At 42.6% G+C, this 18,190-nt stretch overlaps 1 protein-coding gene across 1 annotated transcript in view; it reads right to left on the bottom strand.

The window, feature by feature from the left end:
- Positions 1 to 18,190, bottom strand: part of LOC129830467 (myoferlin-like) — a 60,281-nt gene that overhangs the window by 27,148 nt on the left and 14,943 nt on the right. Inside the window, exons 9-30 of the mRNA XM_055893077.1 lie at positions 16,717 to 16,767; positions 16,299 to 16,329; positions 16,062 to 16,177; positions 14,435 to 14,561; positions 13,945 to 14,048; positions 13,757 to 13,825; positions 13,610 to 13,653; positions 13,334 to 13,416; positions 13,019 to 13,057; positions 11,401 to 11,525; positions 8,876 to 8,989; positions 8,251 to 8,428; positions 7,199 to 7,323; positions 6,984 to 7,093; positions 6,377 to 6,569; positions 5,952 to 6,107; positions 4,503 to 4,634; positions 4,197 to 4,360; positions 2,722 to 2,836; positions 1,750 to 1,852; positions 1,107 to 1,246; positions 214 to 378 (exon numbers count right to left, since the gene is read on the bottom strand). Coding sequence (XP_055749052.1) covers positions 214 to 378; positions 1,107 to 1,246; positions 1,750 to 1,852; positions 2,722 to 2,836; positions 4,197 to 4,360; positions 4,503 to 4,634; positions 5,952 to 6,107; positions 6,377 to 6,569; positions 6,984 to 7,093; positions 7,199 to 7,323; positions 8,251 to 8,428; positions 8,876 to 8,989; positions 11,401 to 11,525; positions 13,019 to 13,057; positions 13,334 to 13,416; positions 13,610 to 13,653; positions 13,757 to 13,825; positions 13,945 to 14,048; positions 14,435 to 14,561; positions 16,062 to 16,177; positions 16,299 to 16,329; positions 16,717 to 16,767 — 2,484 coding nt within the window. The remainder of the gene's footprint in view (positions 1 to 213; positions 379 to 1,106; positions 1,247 to 1,749; positions 1,853 to 2,721; positions 2,837 to 4,196; positions 4,361 to 4,502; positions 4,635 to 5,951; positions 6,108 to 6,376; positions 6,570 to 6,983; positions 7,094 to 7,198; positions 7,324 to 8,250; positions 8,429 to 8,875; positions 8,990 to 11,400; positions 11,526 to 13,018; positions 13,058 to 13,333; positions 13,417 to 13,609; positions 13,654 to 13,756; positions 13,826 to 13,944; positions 14,049 to 14,434; positions 14,562 to 16,061; positions 16,178 to 16,298; positions 16,330 to 16,716; positions 16,768 to 18,190) is intronic.

The raw sequence follows: 18,190 nt of genomic DNA, 5'->3' as shown, positions 1-18,190 counted from the left end.
AAGTGGCTGTTCCACTGGATATCATAAGGTGAATGCACCAATTTGTAAGTCGCTCTGGATAAGAGCGTCTGCTAAATGACTTAAATGTAAATGTAAATGTAAATGTAAAATGAAGCAATTTTGATGTACTTTGATGTGTGGCATCATAGTCTAGTTTAAGTCTAGCCTTCCTGTGTAAGTCAATTGTTTTTGAACTCAGAAGAAGTTACTGACCAGCGCCCCCTCCAATCTGAAGATGGCTGATGCTCCTATCCCATTTGACGGAGCCATCTTGCGTCTCCAGCGGCGACGGCGGAATGTGTCAGACGAACGCTCTTTCCTGTGGAACTTCCAGCCAATCAAGGACGAGTATTCCCAGCCTTCGCCGGGATCCCGCCTCTGTAGAGTCAACAGAGAGGCAGTGGACAATGTGTAAGAACTAGAACTTTAGCACTTGAAATACAGACACACACATGCTTCCACTCTACCCTGCACACTAAATATTTTCCTCCTCTCTTCTTCTAAAACCTCTTCCTTCTCCTCCATCCTCCTTTCCCTTCTTCCCCTCCTCCCTCCCCTTCCTTCTCCTCTTCCTCTTCTAAAACCTCTTCCTTCTCCTCCATCCTCCTTTCCCTTCTTCCCCTTCCTTCTCCTTTTCCTCTTTTATAACCTCTTCCTTCTCCTCCATCCTCCTTTCCCTTCTTCCCCTCCTCCCTCCCCTTCCTTCTCCTCTTCCTCTTCTAAAACCTCTTCCTTCTCCTCCATCCTCCTTTCCCTTCTTCCCCTTCCTTCTCCTTTTCCTCTTTTATAACCTCTTCCTTCTCCTCCATCCTCCTTTCCCTTCTTCCCCTCCTCCCTCCCCTTCCTTCTCCTCTTCCCCCTCTATAACCTCTTCCTTCTCCTCCATCCTCCTTTCCCTTCTTCTCCTTCCCCTTCCTCTTCCTTCTTTTTCTCTTCCTCCTTCCCCTTCTCCTACCCTCCTGCTCTTCCTCCCTTACCTCATCATCTTCCTTCTCCTTCTCCTCCTACCCCTCCTCCTCTTCCTTCAACTCCTCCTCTTCCTTCTCCCTCCCCTTCCTCTTCCCTCCTTTTCCTCCCTCCGCTTTTCTTCTTCATCCTCCGCTCACCTCAGGTGCTGCTTTAGTGTCTGCTATTTTCCTGCGTGGTCGTAAGAGTCTCTTCCTGCGGTGGATGTGGTACATCTTCTCTGCTGCTCCCCAGGACTTTGGCTTGTCATCGGGGGGAATGGTGACGCCATACTCCCAACCTGGTACACAACACACACAGTGACAAACGGTATACAGAGTCAGAGGACATTCAGCTTTATACTGTAGTATCATATTGGTTATAATAGGTCAAGTCAAAATACGGTACAGAAGAGGTGTATCAATTAAATGGTATACAATACAGTGCCATATTGTTCTACATATGATAATGCAATCCTTAAACAATATTGATTGTTTGATTGAAACAAGTATACACCAGTTCATTATAAAATCAATCCCAGTGTTATCATCTGGGTTATGGATATGAAGGAGAATAATCCCAGTGTTATCATCTGGGTTATGGATATGAAGGAGAATAATCCCAGTGTTATCATCTGGGTTATGGATATGAAGGAGAATAATCCCAGTGTTATCATCTGGGTTATGGATATGAAGGAGAATAATCCCAGTGTTATCATCTGGGTTATGGATATGAAGGAGAATAATCCCAGTGTTATCATCAGGGTTATGGATATGAAGGAGAATAATTCCAGCACTTCTTTACCTTTCTCATCCACAGCCCTGTTGCTGTCGAAGCTCCAGTCATCCTCCCACTTCCAACCAGCAGGACACTCTATCTCCCCTGGACTCTGGCTCTTCTGCCCATTCTACACAGAACAGTCACAGTCAGTCACTTCCAACATTACACAATGGCTGTATATCAACATGCGACAATGACACCACATACAACATCAAAACAATACAGAGAGACTGTTTATAAAAGTAGGGAAGTAGCACTGTATTTTCCCCTCTGGGTATTCTGTGTGGGAGGGATTGATTCACATTGGTTTCTAGTCTCCTATCAAGTATTTAACTAAGCCTCTATATATATATATATGGGATTCATTGAAACAAGCACGATTGTGGTAAAAGGTAGCTGTCTGTGTAAACTCCCCGACATCAAAACAATAAGCATCACAGTTTGAAAACATCAAGGCTACGCAGCTTAGCCTGAAATCCAGACCTGTTTTCATTCCTTGTACTTGGTGTCATGTGCCAAACAGTCTGGACATTTGGCAACTTCAACATCCAGAATTTTAAGTACAACTATAAATACTGTTATTAAGAAATAACTTTTATTTTATTTTTTCTTGGCATGACAAGGAGAGACACAAAGTGGAATGGTACCCAGGCTATATGCAGCTCTCTTGACAAGGGAAACATGACTTAAAACATGACAGTGAGTGATATGTGCATAAAATGAATCCAGGGAAGAGTACCTGTCGCTACTTAGTCTAGTAGATCAAATTGCATAGGAAACAGACTAAATGGCTTCAGTTTCATTGGCCTCTTTTTGTAAGAAAAAGAGAACATACAATTTCGTCCTAAAGGGAGAATGAATGTGACACTGAGGGGTCAGCTTAACTTCTCAATGTTACATATTTCTTCCCTCTTGTAGATAGAGGGGTCTGCGTACAGGCAACAGGGTTGTCTCTAGCAATAGTGTGTGTGTCTGTGTGTGCTGCTCTTGTCTCACCACGTCTGTGAAGGGGTCGGCAGCAGGCTTCCACTCCCCGCCAATGAAACGTGTCTCGTTCTGGTAGACCTCGTCTGTGAACTCTGTGTGCCCCGCGTCTGCTTCTGTTAGCAGGCTGAATCACACAGACACACACGTTTGTTTGACTATCCTTGTGGGGACCAAACAATGATTCCATTCAAAATCCAATTTTCCTTAACCCCTAACCCTAACCCTAACCCCTAACCCAAACCTTAATCCAAACCCCCCTAACCCTAACTCCTAAACCTAACACTAACCCTAATTGTAACCCTAACCCTAAACCTAAAATAGCCTTTTTCCTTGTGGAGACCGGCGAAATGTCCCCACTTGTCAAAATGTTCCTGGTTTTACTATCCCTGTGAGGACTTCTGGTCCCCACAAGGATAGTAAAACCAAACACAGACATACACATCACAAATAGCGGGCTTGATCCCACTAACCTATCGAGTACTGGCAGCTGGAGCTTAGACGAGGAATGCTCACCTCTAGTGGAAAGAAGGTAGGATTGAACCACTGAAGAAATGTCTTGAAAAAGGTCAAATCAACCAAATCAATGAGGTAACTGTGTCTGGGGAAAGGTCAAATCAATGAGGTAACCGTATCTGGGGAAAAGTCAAATCAACCAAATCAATGAGGTAACTGTCTGGGGAAAGGTCAAATCAATCAAATCAATGAGGTAACTGTCTGGGGAAAGGTCAAATCAACCAAATCAATGAGGTAACTGTCTGGGGAAAGGTCAAATCAATGAGGTAACTGTCTGGGGAAAGGTCAAATCAACCAAATCAATGAGGTAACTGTTTGGGGAAGTGTTTATATAGGAGTACTATGAGGGGGCTGGTGTTGTGCACTCCTGACTCAGAGGCAAACAATGAGGACTTAGGTGGAGTGGATGAGGTGGAAGTGGGACTATTGTGTACTGAGTACTATACTCATCTACAGAGACGGAAAGAGGATGATTCCCTAACAACAACCACAGACATTGCCAGACCAAGCTAGATTCGTGTGGGTGGGGTAGTCCAACTGAAATGTAAACTACTGAAAACAAACAATGAAAACAGGAATTCAATTATTTATAGCGCAAGAGATCTCCCGCTCACCATCTATCAGGGTCCACAAACTTCTTTGTGTGTGTGTGTGTGTGTGTGTGTGTGTGTGTGTGTGTGTGTGTGTGTGTGTGTGTGTGTGTGTGTGTGTGTGTGTGTGTGTGTGTGTGTGTGTGTGTCTGAGTGAGTTTGTGTGGATATGAGTATAAGTATGCGTGTGTGAGTGAGTATGAGTGTGTGTGTGGGTGTGTGTGTGTGTGTGTGTGTGTCTGAGTGAGTTTGTGTGAGTGTGTGTGGATATGAGTATAAGTATGCGTGTGTGAGTGAGTACGAGTGTGTGTGTGTGTGTGGGTGTGCGCACATCGTACATGTGTTTGTGTGTGCTTAAGCATGCCAACAGGTCACTCTCACCCTCTCTCGGGGTCAACGAACCACTCGCCTTCCCACTCCCACGCCCTGGGGGGCATGAAGCACTCCTGTTTCAGCTTCACCTTCCCCGTCACGTCAGAGAACTTATGCCGGTACATCAACCCTGTGGTGCCCCACTTCCCAAACACCTGGGCCTGGTTCTCATACTGAGGGTGAAGAGGGAGAGCGAGAACGAGGTGGTGAGGGAAAAGAGATTCATCAGCATAGTAAAGACCAGCTAAAATACCAACTTTAGTACTGTAAAACAAAGCATTGCCACAAAACCCATGTGAATAACAATAAGAATACCATTTCTGCAAACACACTGAAGGTTCCCTCTGAGAAGCTGTTGAACTTCTTCTCGTGGGCAGAGAGGCCCAGCCACATGTTGACACGGAGCTGGACAGGGATCTTCACGCCTTTGTTTTTGTCCATGGGGTACTAGCCGAAACAAACAAACAACAAAACTAAATACTATACATCGGGGTTGAGCGGTATACAGATTTTCATATCGAGCACTAATCGGCGTTAGCTACCTTTAGCTAACTGGCTAATGTTTAAATTATATTGACGGTATTGAAAATCCTACCTGGGTTATTTCAAAATACACTGGTATTTGGTATATACGGTATATCATCCAACCCTACTGTACATCACCTATGACAACGCCAAGTAGCTAACTGCATGTTATCTCTGAACGTTTATGCCACATCTGAGGTTTAAACCAATGCACCTGCGTTTAAACAGATCTGCCCCCTGGTCCAGATCTGCCCCCTGGACAGACATTGTCACAAAACTGATTGATTATGAGCCTTTTCCCAGCAGCCAAAACTGAGAAAAACTAGTTGAAAGGACATCAGTTTCTGATTATAATGACGTCATTTCAACCAGTTTCGCTTCAATATCCACTAACAATGTCTGTGGCATCAGTTTTAACCCTCTGTACACCTTAGTAATAACTGCATGAAGACTGTCTTGGTCCTGCTGCAGTACTCCTGTACTATTATCATACCACTATACCAGGGGTAGGCAATATAATTCAGCAGCGGGCTGATTTTTGTCGGATCGGATGGTCGGGAGCCGGAACATAATTAGAATAATTTGTACACTGCAAATTGACCACAACTAATTCCAAAAAGAGATTGTATTTGAAAATAATAATTTCCTACCTTGATTACATTGAGACATGATCTCGTCACTTTTTTTATTTGTGTGAATAGTTGGATACAGAATACCTAAATTAATTATTTTTTTACTGCAAAAAAATAAAAATAATAAAACAATCCTTTATTTATTTCTATATATATATTTTCCCCATAAAAAACGTTGAGTGGGGGTGGGGGTCAAAAAAATCACTTACGGGCTGGTTTTAGCTCACGTGACACCTGTTGCCGACCCCTGTACTATACTTAAGTAATAAGACCTGAGAGGGTGTGGTATATGGCCAATATACAACAAGGAGTGCCTGGATACAGCCCTTAGCCATGGTATATTGGCCACATACCACACCCCCTCGGGCCTTATTGCTTAATTATACCACTACTACTACTACTACTTAAACAAGTACTACTACTATTAGCACTAATACTAGTGATAATATTAGTAGCATGATCAGTAGTCTCTGTTCTCCATCATAATACCTGCATTAAGATAGTATGGGTCCTGCCGTAGAATTTCCCTACCATTATCATACTGCTACACTTACTACTACTACTACTACTCTTATCACTAGTATCAGTCTGTTCTCCATCCTAGTACCTGCATGAAGATGGTCTGGGTCCTGCCACAGTATTTCCCACAGGCCTGCTCACTGTAGGTGGAGTAGAGGATCTGATTGGCTGGGAGACGGGCGTACGCCACCCTCCTCTCTCCACGCAGCATCCAGATCACCACGTCAGGCATACTGTTCTGGGGCTGAGCGAAATACAGGTATGAAAGAGAGATTATTAAGAGATGGGGAGAGAGAGTTTTCCGTTGATAGTAGTAGAGAGAGAGCGAGAGACAATTCAATTCACAGGCTGGTACGTGTGCTCAGGGTTCAAATTGAGTGGGCTTGGCACTAGCATAACAAGTCATGGCACCCTCAAAATAAGGGCACGCCCTTACTTTAAGGACATTCCAATAATCAATGTGCTATTGAACCCTGAATGTTGTGAGAATGTCAATGTCTTGTTGCTCCTGACCTCCTCTGCAAGCTGTTTCAGTCTCTCCAGCCAGTCCTCGATGTCTGTCAGAGTGGCTAGAACGTCGGTGGCCTCTTCCTTCAAGCGTTTGGCCATCTCTCTGATGCTGGCCACTGCCGAATCACGCAGCTTCTTAATCTGGACGTCCAGCGCCGTCAGGTTGGGCCTGCCCTCAAGCTCTGGTACCTGAAAGCTATCAGAAGCTAGCATGAGGCTACAGAAACTATACTGAAGCTATCAGAAGCTTTAAAGCTAGAAGAACCTATATGATGCTATAAGAACCTAGCATTAAGCAATCAAAACCTATCATAAAGCTTTCAGAAGCTAGTGTTCAACTATCAAAACGTATCATGAAGCTATCAGAACCTAGCAGAAAGCTATTACAACCTCACATTAACTAACGAATGTGAAGCTAGGGTGAAGCTATCACAACTAAGCACAAAGCTACCAGAACCTAGCATGAAATTATCACAACCAAGCATTAAGTTATCAGAACATATCATGAAGCGATCTGAATCTAGCATGAAGCTAGGATAAGTTAGAAGTAAGCTAACAGAACCTAGCAAGAAACTTTCATAGGCTGAGATACGATCGATGAATGTCTTACTTGCTCAGATCCTCAATCATGTGGTTGATGAGTTTGAGCCAGATCTCAGCCAAGCGCGCCTCTGAGGCTTTGGCAAGGATGGCTGTTCTCAAAGAAGTGAGGTTGGATTCCTGGAAGAAATGACAACAAAATAATAAAGTTGCAACAACTGAGAATTATCCCATGATTGGTTGATTTATTATTTGATTGGTCGATTTGTTGAAAGTGTTTCTCACCAGTCTATCTGCGATGTAGAGGATGATGTTGACTGAATCCAATCGGTGGCTAATGTCTTCCCAGAAGGATGTGAGGATGACAACAGGTTTGGTGTCAGCCCAGGGCAGGTAATAGTAGTGGTTACCTATAGGAGAAACAGAACTAAGTCATATTCAGTTCAAGCTGCAGAGTGGTATATACCTGTACAACTTGACAATTTAGTCCTGCTGTATGGGGATGTCTCTACTGCACTGGGAACAGCAATGCACTTTTGATAGGCATTAGAAGTATTCGGAAAGCATTGATTAAATAGTTTTTTTCCCTCATCAATCTACACACAATACCCCATAATGACAAAGCAAAAACAGGTTTCTGAATGTCCTTGAGTGCCCCTACCAGAGCACGACTTGAACCCGATCGAACATCTCTGAAGAGACCTGAAAATAGCTGTGCAGCAACACTCCCCATCCAACCTGACAGAGCTTGAGAGGATCTGCAGAGAAAATTGTGAGAAACTCCCCAAATACAGCTAAGCCAACCTTGTAGCGTCATACCCAAGAAGACACAAGGCTGTAATCGCTGACAAAGGTGCTTCAACAAAGTACTGAGTAAAGGGTCTGAATACTTATGTAAATGTGATATTTCTGTTTTTTATTTTTTTATAAATTAGCAAACATTTCTAAAAACCTGTTCTCGCTTTGTCATTATGGGGTACTGTTTGTAGATTGCTGAGGAATTTGCTTTATTTCATCCATTTAGAATAAGGCTGTAACGTAACAAAATGTGGAAAAAGTCAAAGGGTTTCAATACCTTCCGAAGGCACTGTATGTTTTCCTGTTTTCATATGCATGACTGTGTATAGTTCGTCTGCCTTGTGCCTTTAGAATTGATAGATAAACAAACACATGCTCCCGAAGCATGGGTGCTAAAAAAAGCTTTATTTTGTAAACATTCAGATATCAGGTCTAATCAAGGTCTAATGTGTTGGCACTGGGCTGGAACAATAGCTAGCACACCAGGAGGGTACCCATCAGGATTGAAGAACACTGGTGTATAGTCTAGGTTTTCTCACCGTCAAACACAGCACAGCTGTATTGGGTTGTGGATGCCAGCGGCATGCAGGTGGAGTCCAGCTTGTTGCCGTAGTTACCGATGCTGACCTCGAACTGGATTGGCTCACCGGGCTCCTGGAGCATGCAGGAGCTGTGGAACACAGCACACAGCGAGAACTTCCTCCTCCGCTGGTACTTCTGAAAGCACAAACAAGAGGTCAGGGGTGCTTTATTCCATTGTACATTCATTAAAGGTGTGTTATTGTGGGACTAAAACAAAATTGGATATGGAAACACTGGTCTACACACAATAAATCTGGTTGGAGGGTAAACTTTTCCCTTCTAGCTTTCTCTATCCATTTATCATCAGTTCTTTCGTACCAAGGTTGGGGTCAATTCGAATTGAAGGAAGTCAATTCCGAAAGTAATTTGAATTACTTTTGAAGTAAATAGCTTCCACCTTACAGTTTATTGAGAAGTCATGGGAAATATATGCCCTTTTTTAAATGATTGAACTGGAATTTCAAATTACTTCTTGAATTGACTGACTTCAATTGGAATTGACACCAACCCTGTTTCAGACCTTTATTAATACATGAAGCAACAATATCCCAGCTATGACAGGGTCCCACCCTCTCTGTGTACCTGGGCCATCAGGATGTCATCACTGGAGATGTTGTCCAGCTTCCTGTCAGCTTTGCCCTCCAGCTGAGTGGAGAGCTCGATGAGGACTCTGCCCCTGTAGGCCACCCCTTCACCCTGGTAGGTAGGTAGGTAGACAGACAGACAGACAGACAGACAGACAGACAGACAGACAGACAGACAGACGAAACACAGTGATACTGTAATCGTGTTGCTACACAAGACGTTCCTATCAACACAGGAAATTACTTGAGAAAAAAAAAATGTGAAGGAAAAATTCAGCTTAATGACAATTGTGTTAGACAACTGTACTGTGTGCTTTAAAGCTATTATCCAAGTTGAACTAGCACCGGACAATCTGGATTTGAGGAAGGGGAGTATGAAACGTGGCAATCCCACGTGTTATACATTGAAGAGGGGGGGACACCTGTATGCTTTATAGAATAGATAAGCTTGCCAAGAAACTCATCAGAAAAGAGAATAATGATCTAAACCAGATGTTCCTTGCCTATATAAGCTAAAATGTATTTTTGTCTAAGAGAGACCAATGCTGAATACGTCCAGAAAAGGTCTCCCCTGCACAGGTAACTATTGTAACGCCTGTCGTCGGAAGGAGTGGACCAAAGCGCAGCGTGAAAAGTGTTCATGATTTTATTTATGATCAAAAAACACTTGAACAAAGTAACAAAACGAAAGCGAACAGTTCTGTCAGGTAACAGAGACTAAACAGAAAATAACTACCCACAAACACAAAATATGATTCCCAATCAGAGACAACGATAGACAGCTGCCTCTGATTGGGAACCATACTCGGCAAAAAAACAAAAAAAAGAAACTAGAATGCCCACCCTAGTCACACCATGGCCTAACCAAAATAGGCCAGGGCGTGACAACTATTGAATAAACCCTGGGTGAATGCTTAATAGTTTTCTTGACTACAAGAGCTAATTTTCTACAACAATTTAAATTCTGATTCTTAAAACTTCTTATGGCTGCAATCCCGTTAACAGGATGATATGACAACAGCCAGTGAAAGTGCAGGGCGCCAAATTCAAACAACAGAAATCTCATAATTAAAATTCCTCAAACATACATGTATGTTAAACCATTTTAAAGGTAATCTTGTTGTTAATCCCACCAAAGTGTCCAATTTCAAATAGGCTTTTCAGCGAAAGCACCACAAACGATTATGTTAGGTCACCACCAACTCCCAGAAAAATTCCGCCATTTTTCCAGTCAAAGAGAGGAGTCACAAAAAGCACAAATAGAGATAAAATTAATCACTAACCTTTGATGATATTCATCAGATGACACTCATAGGACTTCATGTTACACAATACATATATGTCTTGTTCGAGTAAGTTCATATTTATATCCAAAAACCTCAGTTTACATTGGCGCCATGTTCAGAAATGCCTCCAAAATATCCAGAGAAATTGCAGAGAGCCACGTCAAATAACAGAAATACTCATCATAAACTTTGATGAAAGATACATGTTTTACATAGAATTAAAGATAAACTTGTTCTTAATGCAACCGCTGTGTCAGATTTCAAAAAGCTTTACGGCAAAACACAATATTCAATAATCTGAAAACAGCGTTCAGCCACAAAAGAAAGCCATACAGTTACCCGCCAAATTGTGCAGTCAACAAAACTCATAAAAAGCATTATAAATCTTCACTTACCTTTGCTGATCTTCGTCGGAATGCACTCCCAGGACTCCCACTTCCACAAGAAATGTTTGTTTTGTTCGGTAATGTCCATCATTTATGTCCAAATAGCTATTTTTGTAGCGTGTTTGGTAAACAAATCCAACGTCAGGAAGCGCGTTACCTAAAAGCTGACGAAATGTCCAAAAGTTCCGTAACAGTCAGTAGAAACATGTCAAACGATGTATTGAATCAATCTTTAGAATGTTTTTAACATAAATCTTGAATAACATTCCAACCGGAGAATTACATTGACTTCAGATGAGCGATGGAACAGAGCTCCCTCTCATGTGAACGTGCATGGTCAAAGAATGGTCAGGTCATGGCAGACCTGACTAATTCCCCTCTCATTCGGCCCCCCTTTACAGTAGAGGCATCAGACAAGGTTCTACAGACTGTTGACATCTAGTGGAAGCCGTAGGAAGTGCAAACTCATCCATATCTTGCTGTGATTTCAATAGGATCTTGAATGAAAATCGACCAGCCTCAGAATTTCCACTTTGTTTGGATTTTTTCTCAGGTTTTTGCCTGCCATATGAGTTCTGTTATACTCACAGACATAATTCAAACAGTTTTAGAAACTTCAGAGTGTTTTCTATCCAATACTATGACTGAGGAGCAGACCATTTACTCTGGGCACCTCTGTGCACCTTTCATCCAAGCTACTCAATACTACCCCTGCAGCCATAAGAAGTTAATAATTGCATGTTTCTGTGAGAGAGATGTGCATGTTAGATATGCAAATATTTACAATAAGAAATAACAAAACATCCTGCCAGAGCTGAAGCACTTGTCCTCAACCCCAGGTATGGTCTTACCTTGCCAAAGTTGAGTTCCTCGTACGGGTCTGGGAGGCCAGTGAACTCCCTGGGACTGCCGTACAGGTTTAGGTAGCAAGGCCCAAACGCTGGGAGGAAACCCACCTCTGCCTCCCCACTGCTCACTGAAATAAAAAGGCAGGTTCTCTTTGTGAAATGGTTTGCTACAGATATTTTTTAATTAATGTAATATTTACTCCAGTCCATTGCCAAGTACAGTGTAATTAGCCTGGCGACCAGACTGAGCGATAGTGTTAACAAAACAAATCAAATCTTATTGGTCGTGTATACATATTTTGCAGAAGTTATCGAAGATGTAGTGAAATGCTTATGTTTCAAGCTCCAACAGTACAGTAATATCTAACAATACAAAACAATACAGACTGTAACGGTCATTCTCCTCCTCTTCGTCTGAAGAGGAGGAGTAGGGATTGGACCAAAGCGCAGCGTGGAATGTGGACATAATGATGTTTATTAAAGTAAAGACGAAACACGAAAACACTTCAACAAACTACAAAACAAATAAACGATGTAGACAGACCTGGACTTGAGAACTTACAATATACGAAGAACGCACGAACAGGAACAGACTACATACACGAACGACAAAACGAAACAGTCCCGTGTGGTGCAACATACACAGACACGGAAGACACAAACACCCACAAAAACCACGTGAATCACAGGCTGCCTAAGTATGATTCTCAATCAGGGACAACGATTGACAGCTGTCTCTGATTGAGAATCATACCCGGCCGAACACAAACAACCCAACATAGAAAATAACACCTCGACAACCCACCCCAACTCACGCCCTGACCAACTAAATAAACACAAGAAAAAGGAAAAACAGGTCAGGAACGTGACACAGACAAATACAAAACAATTTAAAGAAAGAAATTTAGAAATATCAGAATGAGTCTGGAATATAAATAAAAGGTATATACTGTATGTATGTATATAATGGTGTGTATAGACGGTATGGACAGTATATGAATAGACAACGTGTGTACAGCAGTAGTTATACAGGATGAGCCTTTGAAGTGGGTAAAATATATGAAGTGGGTAAAACAGTGTTCAAGTGACCAGTGTTCAATGACTATGTACATACAGTAGGCCAGCAGTCTCTAAGGTGCAGGCTAGAGTACAGAGTGGTAGCTGGCTAGTAACAGTGACTAAGTACAGGGCAGGCTACTGGGCAGAGGCCGGCTAGGAGTGACTATTTAACAATCTGATGGTCTGGAGATGGGGAAGCTGTTTTTTTTTTTTTACATGGTAATACAACATGGTCTGGTGCCTATGCAACATCTGTAGTCAAACTTTAGTATTTGCAAATGCTGTCCCTGCTTGACAAAAGCAATAAAAATAAAGTTTTATTGTCACACACCAGAGAGGTGCAGTGAAATGTGTTGTTTTATAGGGTCAGCCATAGTAGTAAGGCACCCCTGGAGCAAATTAGGATTACATGCCTTGCTCAATGGCACATAGACAGATGTTTATACCTGGTCAGCTCGGGTATTCAACAAGGGACCTTTCGGTTACTGGCCCAAGACTCTAACCGCTAGGCTACCTGCCACCCTATAGGGAGGCCTCATACAAAAAGATGACGGTTCTTTACCTTCAGATGACAGATTGGTGCAATTTTCAGCAGGTGTATCTGTTTGAAGGGACAGATGCAATGTGGATGAGACAGGGAACACACACACACACAGACAGAGAGACAGAGAGAGACACAGAGAGAGAGAGAGAGACACAGAGAGAGAGAGAGAGAGAGAGAGAGAGAGAGAGACAGAGAGAGAGAGAGAGAGAGACAGAGAGAGAGAGAGAGAGAGAGACAGAGAGAGAGAGAGAGAGAGAGAGAGAGAGAGAGAGAGAGAGAGAGAGAGAGAGAGAGAGAGAGAGAGAGAGAGAGAGAGAGAGAGAGAGAGCATACCTTCAATCTCACCACCAGATGAGGCTATTTTGGTCAGATTTAGAAATGTGGTTCCTATCACATCATTCCTGGTCAGACGATCCCTGTGTGAAAAGTTCAATATGTTTTTAATAAACGTTCATACGAGATCCATGTCTTCAAACTCAAAGTAGCAGCATTTAAAAGTGAAGGTATACATGAATGCGGATAGTGTAATACACAGTAAACCGTTATAAATATTGTTTGAAAATCCAAACATACATATCTGTCTTCCAGGGAGGATAACCAAAGTCTTACCAGTCGAATACAGTCAACTTGATGCTTTCACACATGGATGGGAACTAAAGAGGGAAATGAGAGCATGTTGTGTTTGTCTGGCTTCCATTCATATCATCCAATTGTGTTGTGGTGTACTACATGTAATACGAGAGAGCTAGTTCATACCTTGACCTGAAGGTTGATCAGCTGGTTCCACTCAGGATTGGCATTTTTCTCGATAATTTTGGTGCACAGCTGAAACCAAAACAATGTCATCATTAAGCAACATCAAACCAAAGATCTGAAAATATTTGCCTAACGACTTGCGTTTTGTCTTTCTCTTGCCTTCTAGGAGTTCTGAGTGTTAGATTTACCTTCTTGCCAGCGAAGCTGACCTCCAGAAATGGATCAACTAAGTTTTTCTTATCGCCTTCCCCTCCAAATACTTGTTTCACAGTCTGTACAAATGCATCATCCACTGTAAGATGGAATTAATGGATGTTAACATACACCAACATAAAAAATAACAGACGTTCAATCAACGTTTTGAAAGAATAGGCCCACTGATAACAATGTTGGATTACTTGAAATTAATTTCCAGATTCCAAAATAACCCTTAATCACTTGGTGTTTGCAGATACGTGCAATCATATAGTGTTGGCTGTTCATACTAACTTCTGCCATATTGCTTACATGTTTCCTTTACCTAGAAAAATGCATAGCCAATGGGGTAGGGGGTAAGGGGCAAGTGGTAGGTGGAAGAAACAAGAGGTTTAGGGATAAGGAAAGGGGCAAAGGGGTTGTTTTTGGACTGGACTAAATGATACTTTGCTGCTGATGGAGGAAGAAGGAATATACACGTACTCTGAGGCATGTCCTCTGCACGATACACCTTCAGGTTGAGAGTGACCAATCTGAGTGTTACCCCAGCCGGCACCAACAGATTACTCTCTATGTCATCTTGCTCCTTGTTCCGCTCTCTCTTCTCAGTCTGAACACACAGGAGAGGAGAGGGTAGAGAAGAGCCTTGATGAAAAATGGTGTGTTCTATGTAGTTGTATAACATATTGATATTGTACGCACATTCTACTAAACTCAGCAAAAAAAGAAACGTCCCTTTTTCAGGACCCTGTCTTTCAAAGATAATTCGTAAAAATCCAAATAACTTCACAGATATTCATTGTAAAGGGTTTAAACACTGTTCCTCATCATTGTTCAATGAACCATAAACAATTAACAACATGCACCTATGGAACAGTCGTTAAGACACTAACAGCTTACAGACGGTAGGCAATTAAAGTCACAGTTATGAAAACTTAGGACACTAAAGAGGCTTTTCTACTGACTCTGAAAACACCAAAAGAAAGATGCCCAGGGTCCCTGCTCATCTGCGTGAATGTGCCTTAGGCATGCTGCAAGGAGGCATGAGGACTGCAGATGTGGCCAGGGCAATAAATTGCAATGTCCATACTGTGAGACGCCTAAGACAGCGCTAAAGGGAGACAGCTGATCATCCTCGCAGTGGCAGACCACGTGTAACAACACCTGCACAGGATCGGTACATCCGAACATCACACATGCGGGACAGGTACAAGATGGCAACAACAACTGCCCGAGTTACACTAGGAACGCACAATTCCTCCATCAGTGCTCAGACTGTCCGCAATAGGCTGAGTGAGGCTGGACTGAGGGCTTGTAGGCCTGTTGTAAGGCAGGTCCTCACCAAGCATCACCGGCAACAACGTCGCCAATGGGCACAAACCCACCGTCGCTAGACCAGACAGGACTGGCAAAAAGTGCTCTTCACTGACGAGTCGCGGTTTTGTCTCACCAGGGGTGATGGCCGGATTCGCGTTTATCGTCGAAGGACTAATCGTTACACCGAGGCCTGTACTCTGGAGCGGGATTGATTTGAAGGTGGAGGGTCCATTATGGTCTGGGGCGGTGTGTCACAGGATCATCGGACTGAGCTTGTTGTCATTGCAGGCAATCTCAATGCTGTCCGTTACGGCGAAGACGTCCTCCTCCCTCACGTGGTACCCTTCCACGTGGTACCCTTCCACGTGAGGGCTAGGGCCATTCCCCCCAGAAATGTCCGGGAACTTGCAGGTGTCTTAGTGGAAGAGTGGGGTAACATCTAACAGCAAGAACTGGCAAATCTGGTGCAGTCCATGAGGAGGAGATGCACTGCAGTACTTAATGCAGCTGGTGGCCACACTAGATACTGACACATTATTCCATTTCTGTTAGTCACATGTCTGTGGAACTTGTTCAGTTTATGTCTCAGTTGTTGAATCTTGTTATGTTCATACAAAAATGTACACATGTTAAGTTTGCTGAAAATAAACACAGTTGACAGTGAGAGGACGTTTCTTTTTTTGCTGAGTTTATAAACTATATAATCAATATTACATTAAGTACAATGGTAGAGAATTTAGAGAAAGACAGGTGAGGTGTGAGGTGACATAGCATAGTGACACAGCAGTCGTACCGGTGGCTCGTCTCCTGTCCCCACGATGACCAGGCTAACCTTCAGGTAACCTTTGGCCCCCGAGCTAGAGTCACCAGAGTCACTCAGGAGAAGCCACTTCCTCATTATGGCGTGGGCTGTTGACCATAAGAATATACACATTCCAGACACAGAAACACAAAGGATGTCTTTGAAGATAATTGAAGATCAATATAATACTTTGGTTCCTGTATCACTCTTCTGTAAAGAGGAACTTACCAGGTTCGTCATATATGTACCCAACATCCAACTGTTAAAATAAAAATAAAGTCTGGTTACAGATACATCACACAACTGATTTTAACCATATTTCAACCATTTTACTTTAATTTCAATAAAAATGCATGTTTAGTGACAACTCAATTAAATATCAAACAAATATGGATATTGAGGTTATTGCCTGGAAGGACGATTACAGTAATATACTCAATACTGTATAAATACAGTGTGGTAGTGTGCATTGTAGCCACACCATATTTGAACAAAGGATTCCTGTAATTTATCCAATGTTTTCTGTCATTGTTATGAAAGGCAAACATAATAGATTGGATGTAATTGATATATTGCTCTGTAAATAACTAAATTAAATGCGCTTTTTGTAAATTAGGATGTAAGGATATTTAAATGTCTATGTCACCTTGAACTCCCCCATTAGACTGTCTGCTCTGAGGGAGTATGAATCATAGACCTGCGTGGAGAGAGAGAGAGAGAGAGAGCGAGAGAGCGAGAGAGAGCGAGAGAGAGAGAGAGAGAGAGGATTAGTGATGTTGAAACAATTCCAGCCCTTAGTCCTTAACTACTTCATAGTTTACCACAATCAAGGAGTTTTAAAATGATTGATTTACACATTTTCAAAACATTAAGAACACCTGCTCTTTCCATGACATCAAATCAAAATCAAATCCAATGTATTTATAAAGTCCTTTTTACATCAGCAGATGTCACAAAGTGCTTATACAAAAAAAAAAAAAAACTAGAGAGGAACCAGGCTGAGTGGTAGCCAGCCCTCTTCTGGCTATGTCGGGTGGAGATTATAATAGTACATGGCCATTAAGGGCAGATTGTTCTTCAAGATGTTCAAACGTTCATAGATGACCAGCAGGGTCAAATAATAATCACACTGGCTGTAGAGGGTGCAACAGGTCAGCACCTCAGGAGTAAATGTCAGTTGGCTTTTCATAGCCGAGCATTCAAAGGTGTGTGTGGGGGGGGGCACTGTGGCCCTGTCCAACAATACCCCCAGACAGTGCCAACCAGGCAGGATATAACCCCCACAAAGCACAGCCCACACACCACTAGAGGGATATCAACACACCAGCAACTTACTACCCTGAGACAAGGCTTAGTATAGCCCACAAAATTCTCCTCCACCACACGAGCCCGAGGGGGCGCAAGACCAGCAAGAGGAGGATCACTTCAGTGACTCAACCCACTCAAGTCAAGTATAGCAAAATAAGCCTGGCGCAACATGATGCACCCGTAAGGACTTAAAGATCGAGACCAAGTCTGCGTCTCTCATATGGATAGGCAGACCTTTCCATAGAAATTGAGGTCTATAGGAGAAAGCCCTGCCTCCAGCTGTTTGTTTAGAAATTCTAGGGGCAATAAGGATGTCTGCGTCTTGTGACCGTAGCGTACGTGTAGGTATGTATGGCAGGACCAAATCGGAGAGATAGGTAGAAGCAAGTCCATGTAATGCTTTGTAGGTTAGCAGTGAAACCTTGAAATCAGCCGTAGCTTTAATAGGAAGCCAGTGTAGAGAGGCTAGCACTGGACTAATATGATAAAAAATTTGGGATCTAGTCAAGATTCGAGCAGCCGGATTTAGCACTAACCGAACATTATTTAGTGATTTATCCAGGTAGCCGGAGAGTAGAGCACTGCAGTAGATTCATCTAGAAGTGACAAAAGCACGGATTAGCTTTTCTGCATAATTTTTGGACAAAATGTTTCAGATTATTGCAATGTTACGAAGATGGAAAAAAGCTGCCCTTGCAATATTCTTGATATGTTCGTCAAAAGAAGAGTTCAGGGTCCTGAGTAACGCAAAGGTCCTTCACAGTTTTATTTGAGACGACTGTACAACCATAAAGATTAATTGTCAAATCAAA

This window comes from Salvelinus fontinalis, chromosome 2 (assembly GCF_029448725.1).
Source record: "Salvelinus fontinalis isolate EN_2023a chromosome 2, ASM2944872v1, whole genome shotgun sequence".
Lineage (NCBI taxonomy): Eukaryota > Metazoa > Chordata > Actinopteri > Salmoniformes > Salmonidae > Salvelinus > Salvelinus fontinalis.
The sequence above is the reverse complement of the archived record's forward strand: the minus strand, read 5'-3'. Positions and strand labels throughout refer to the sequence as shown.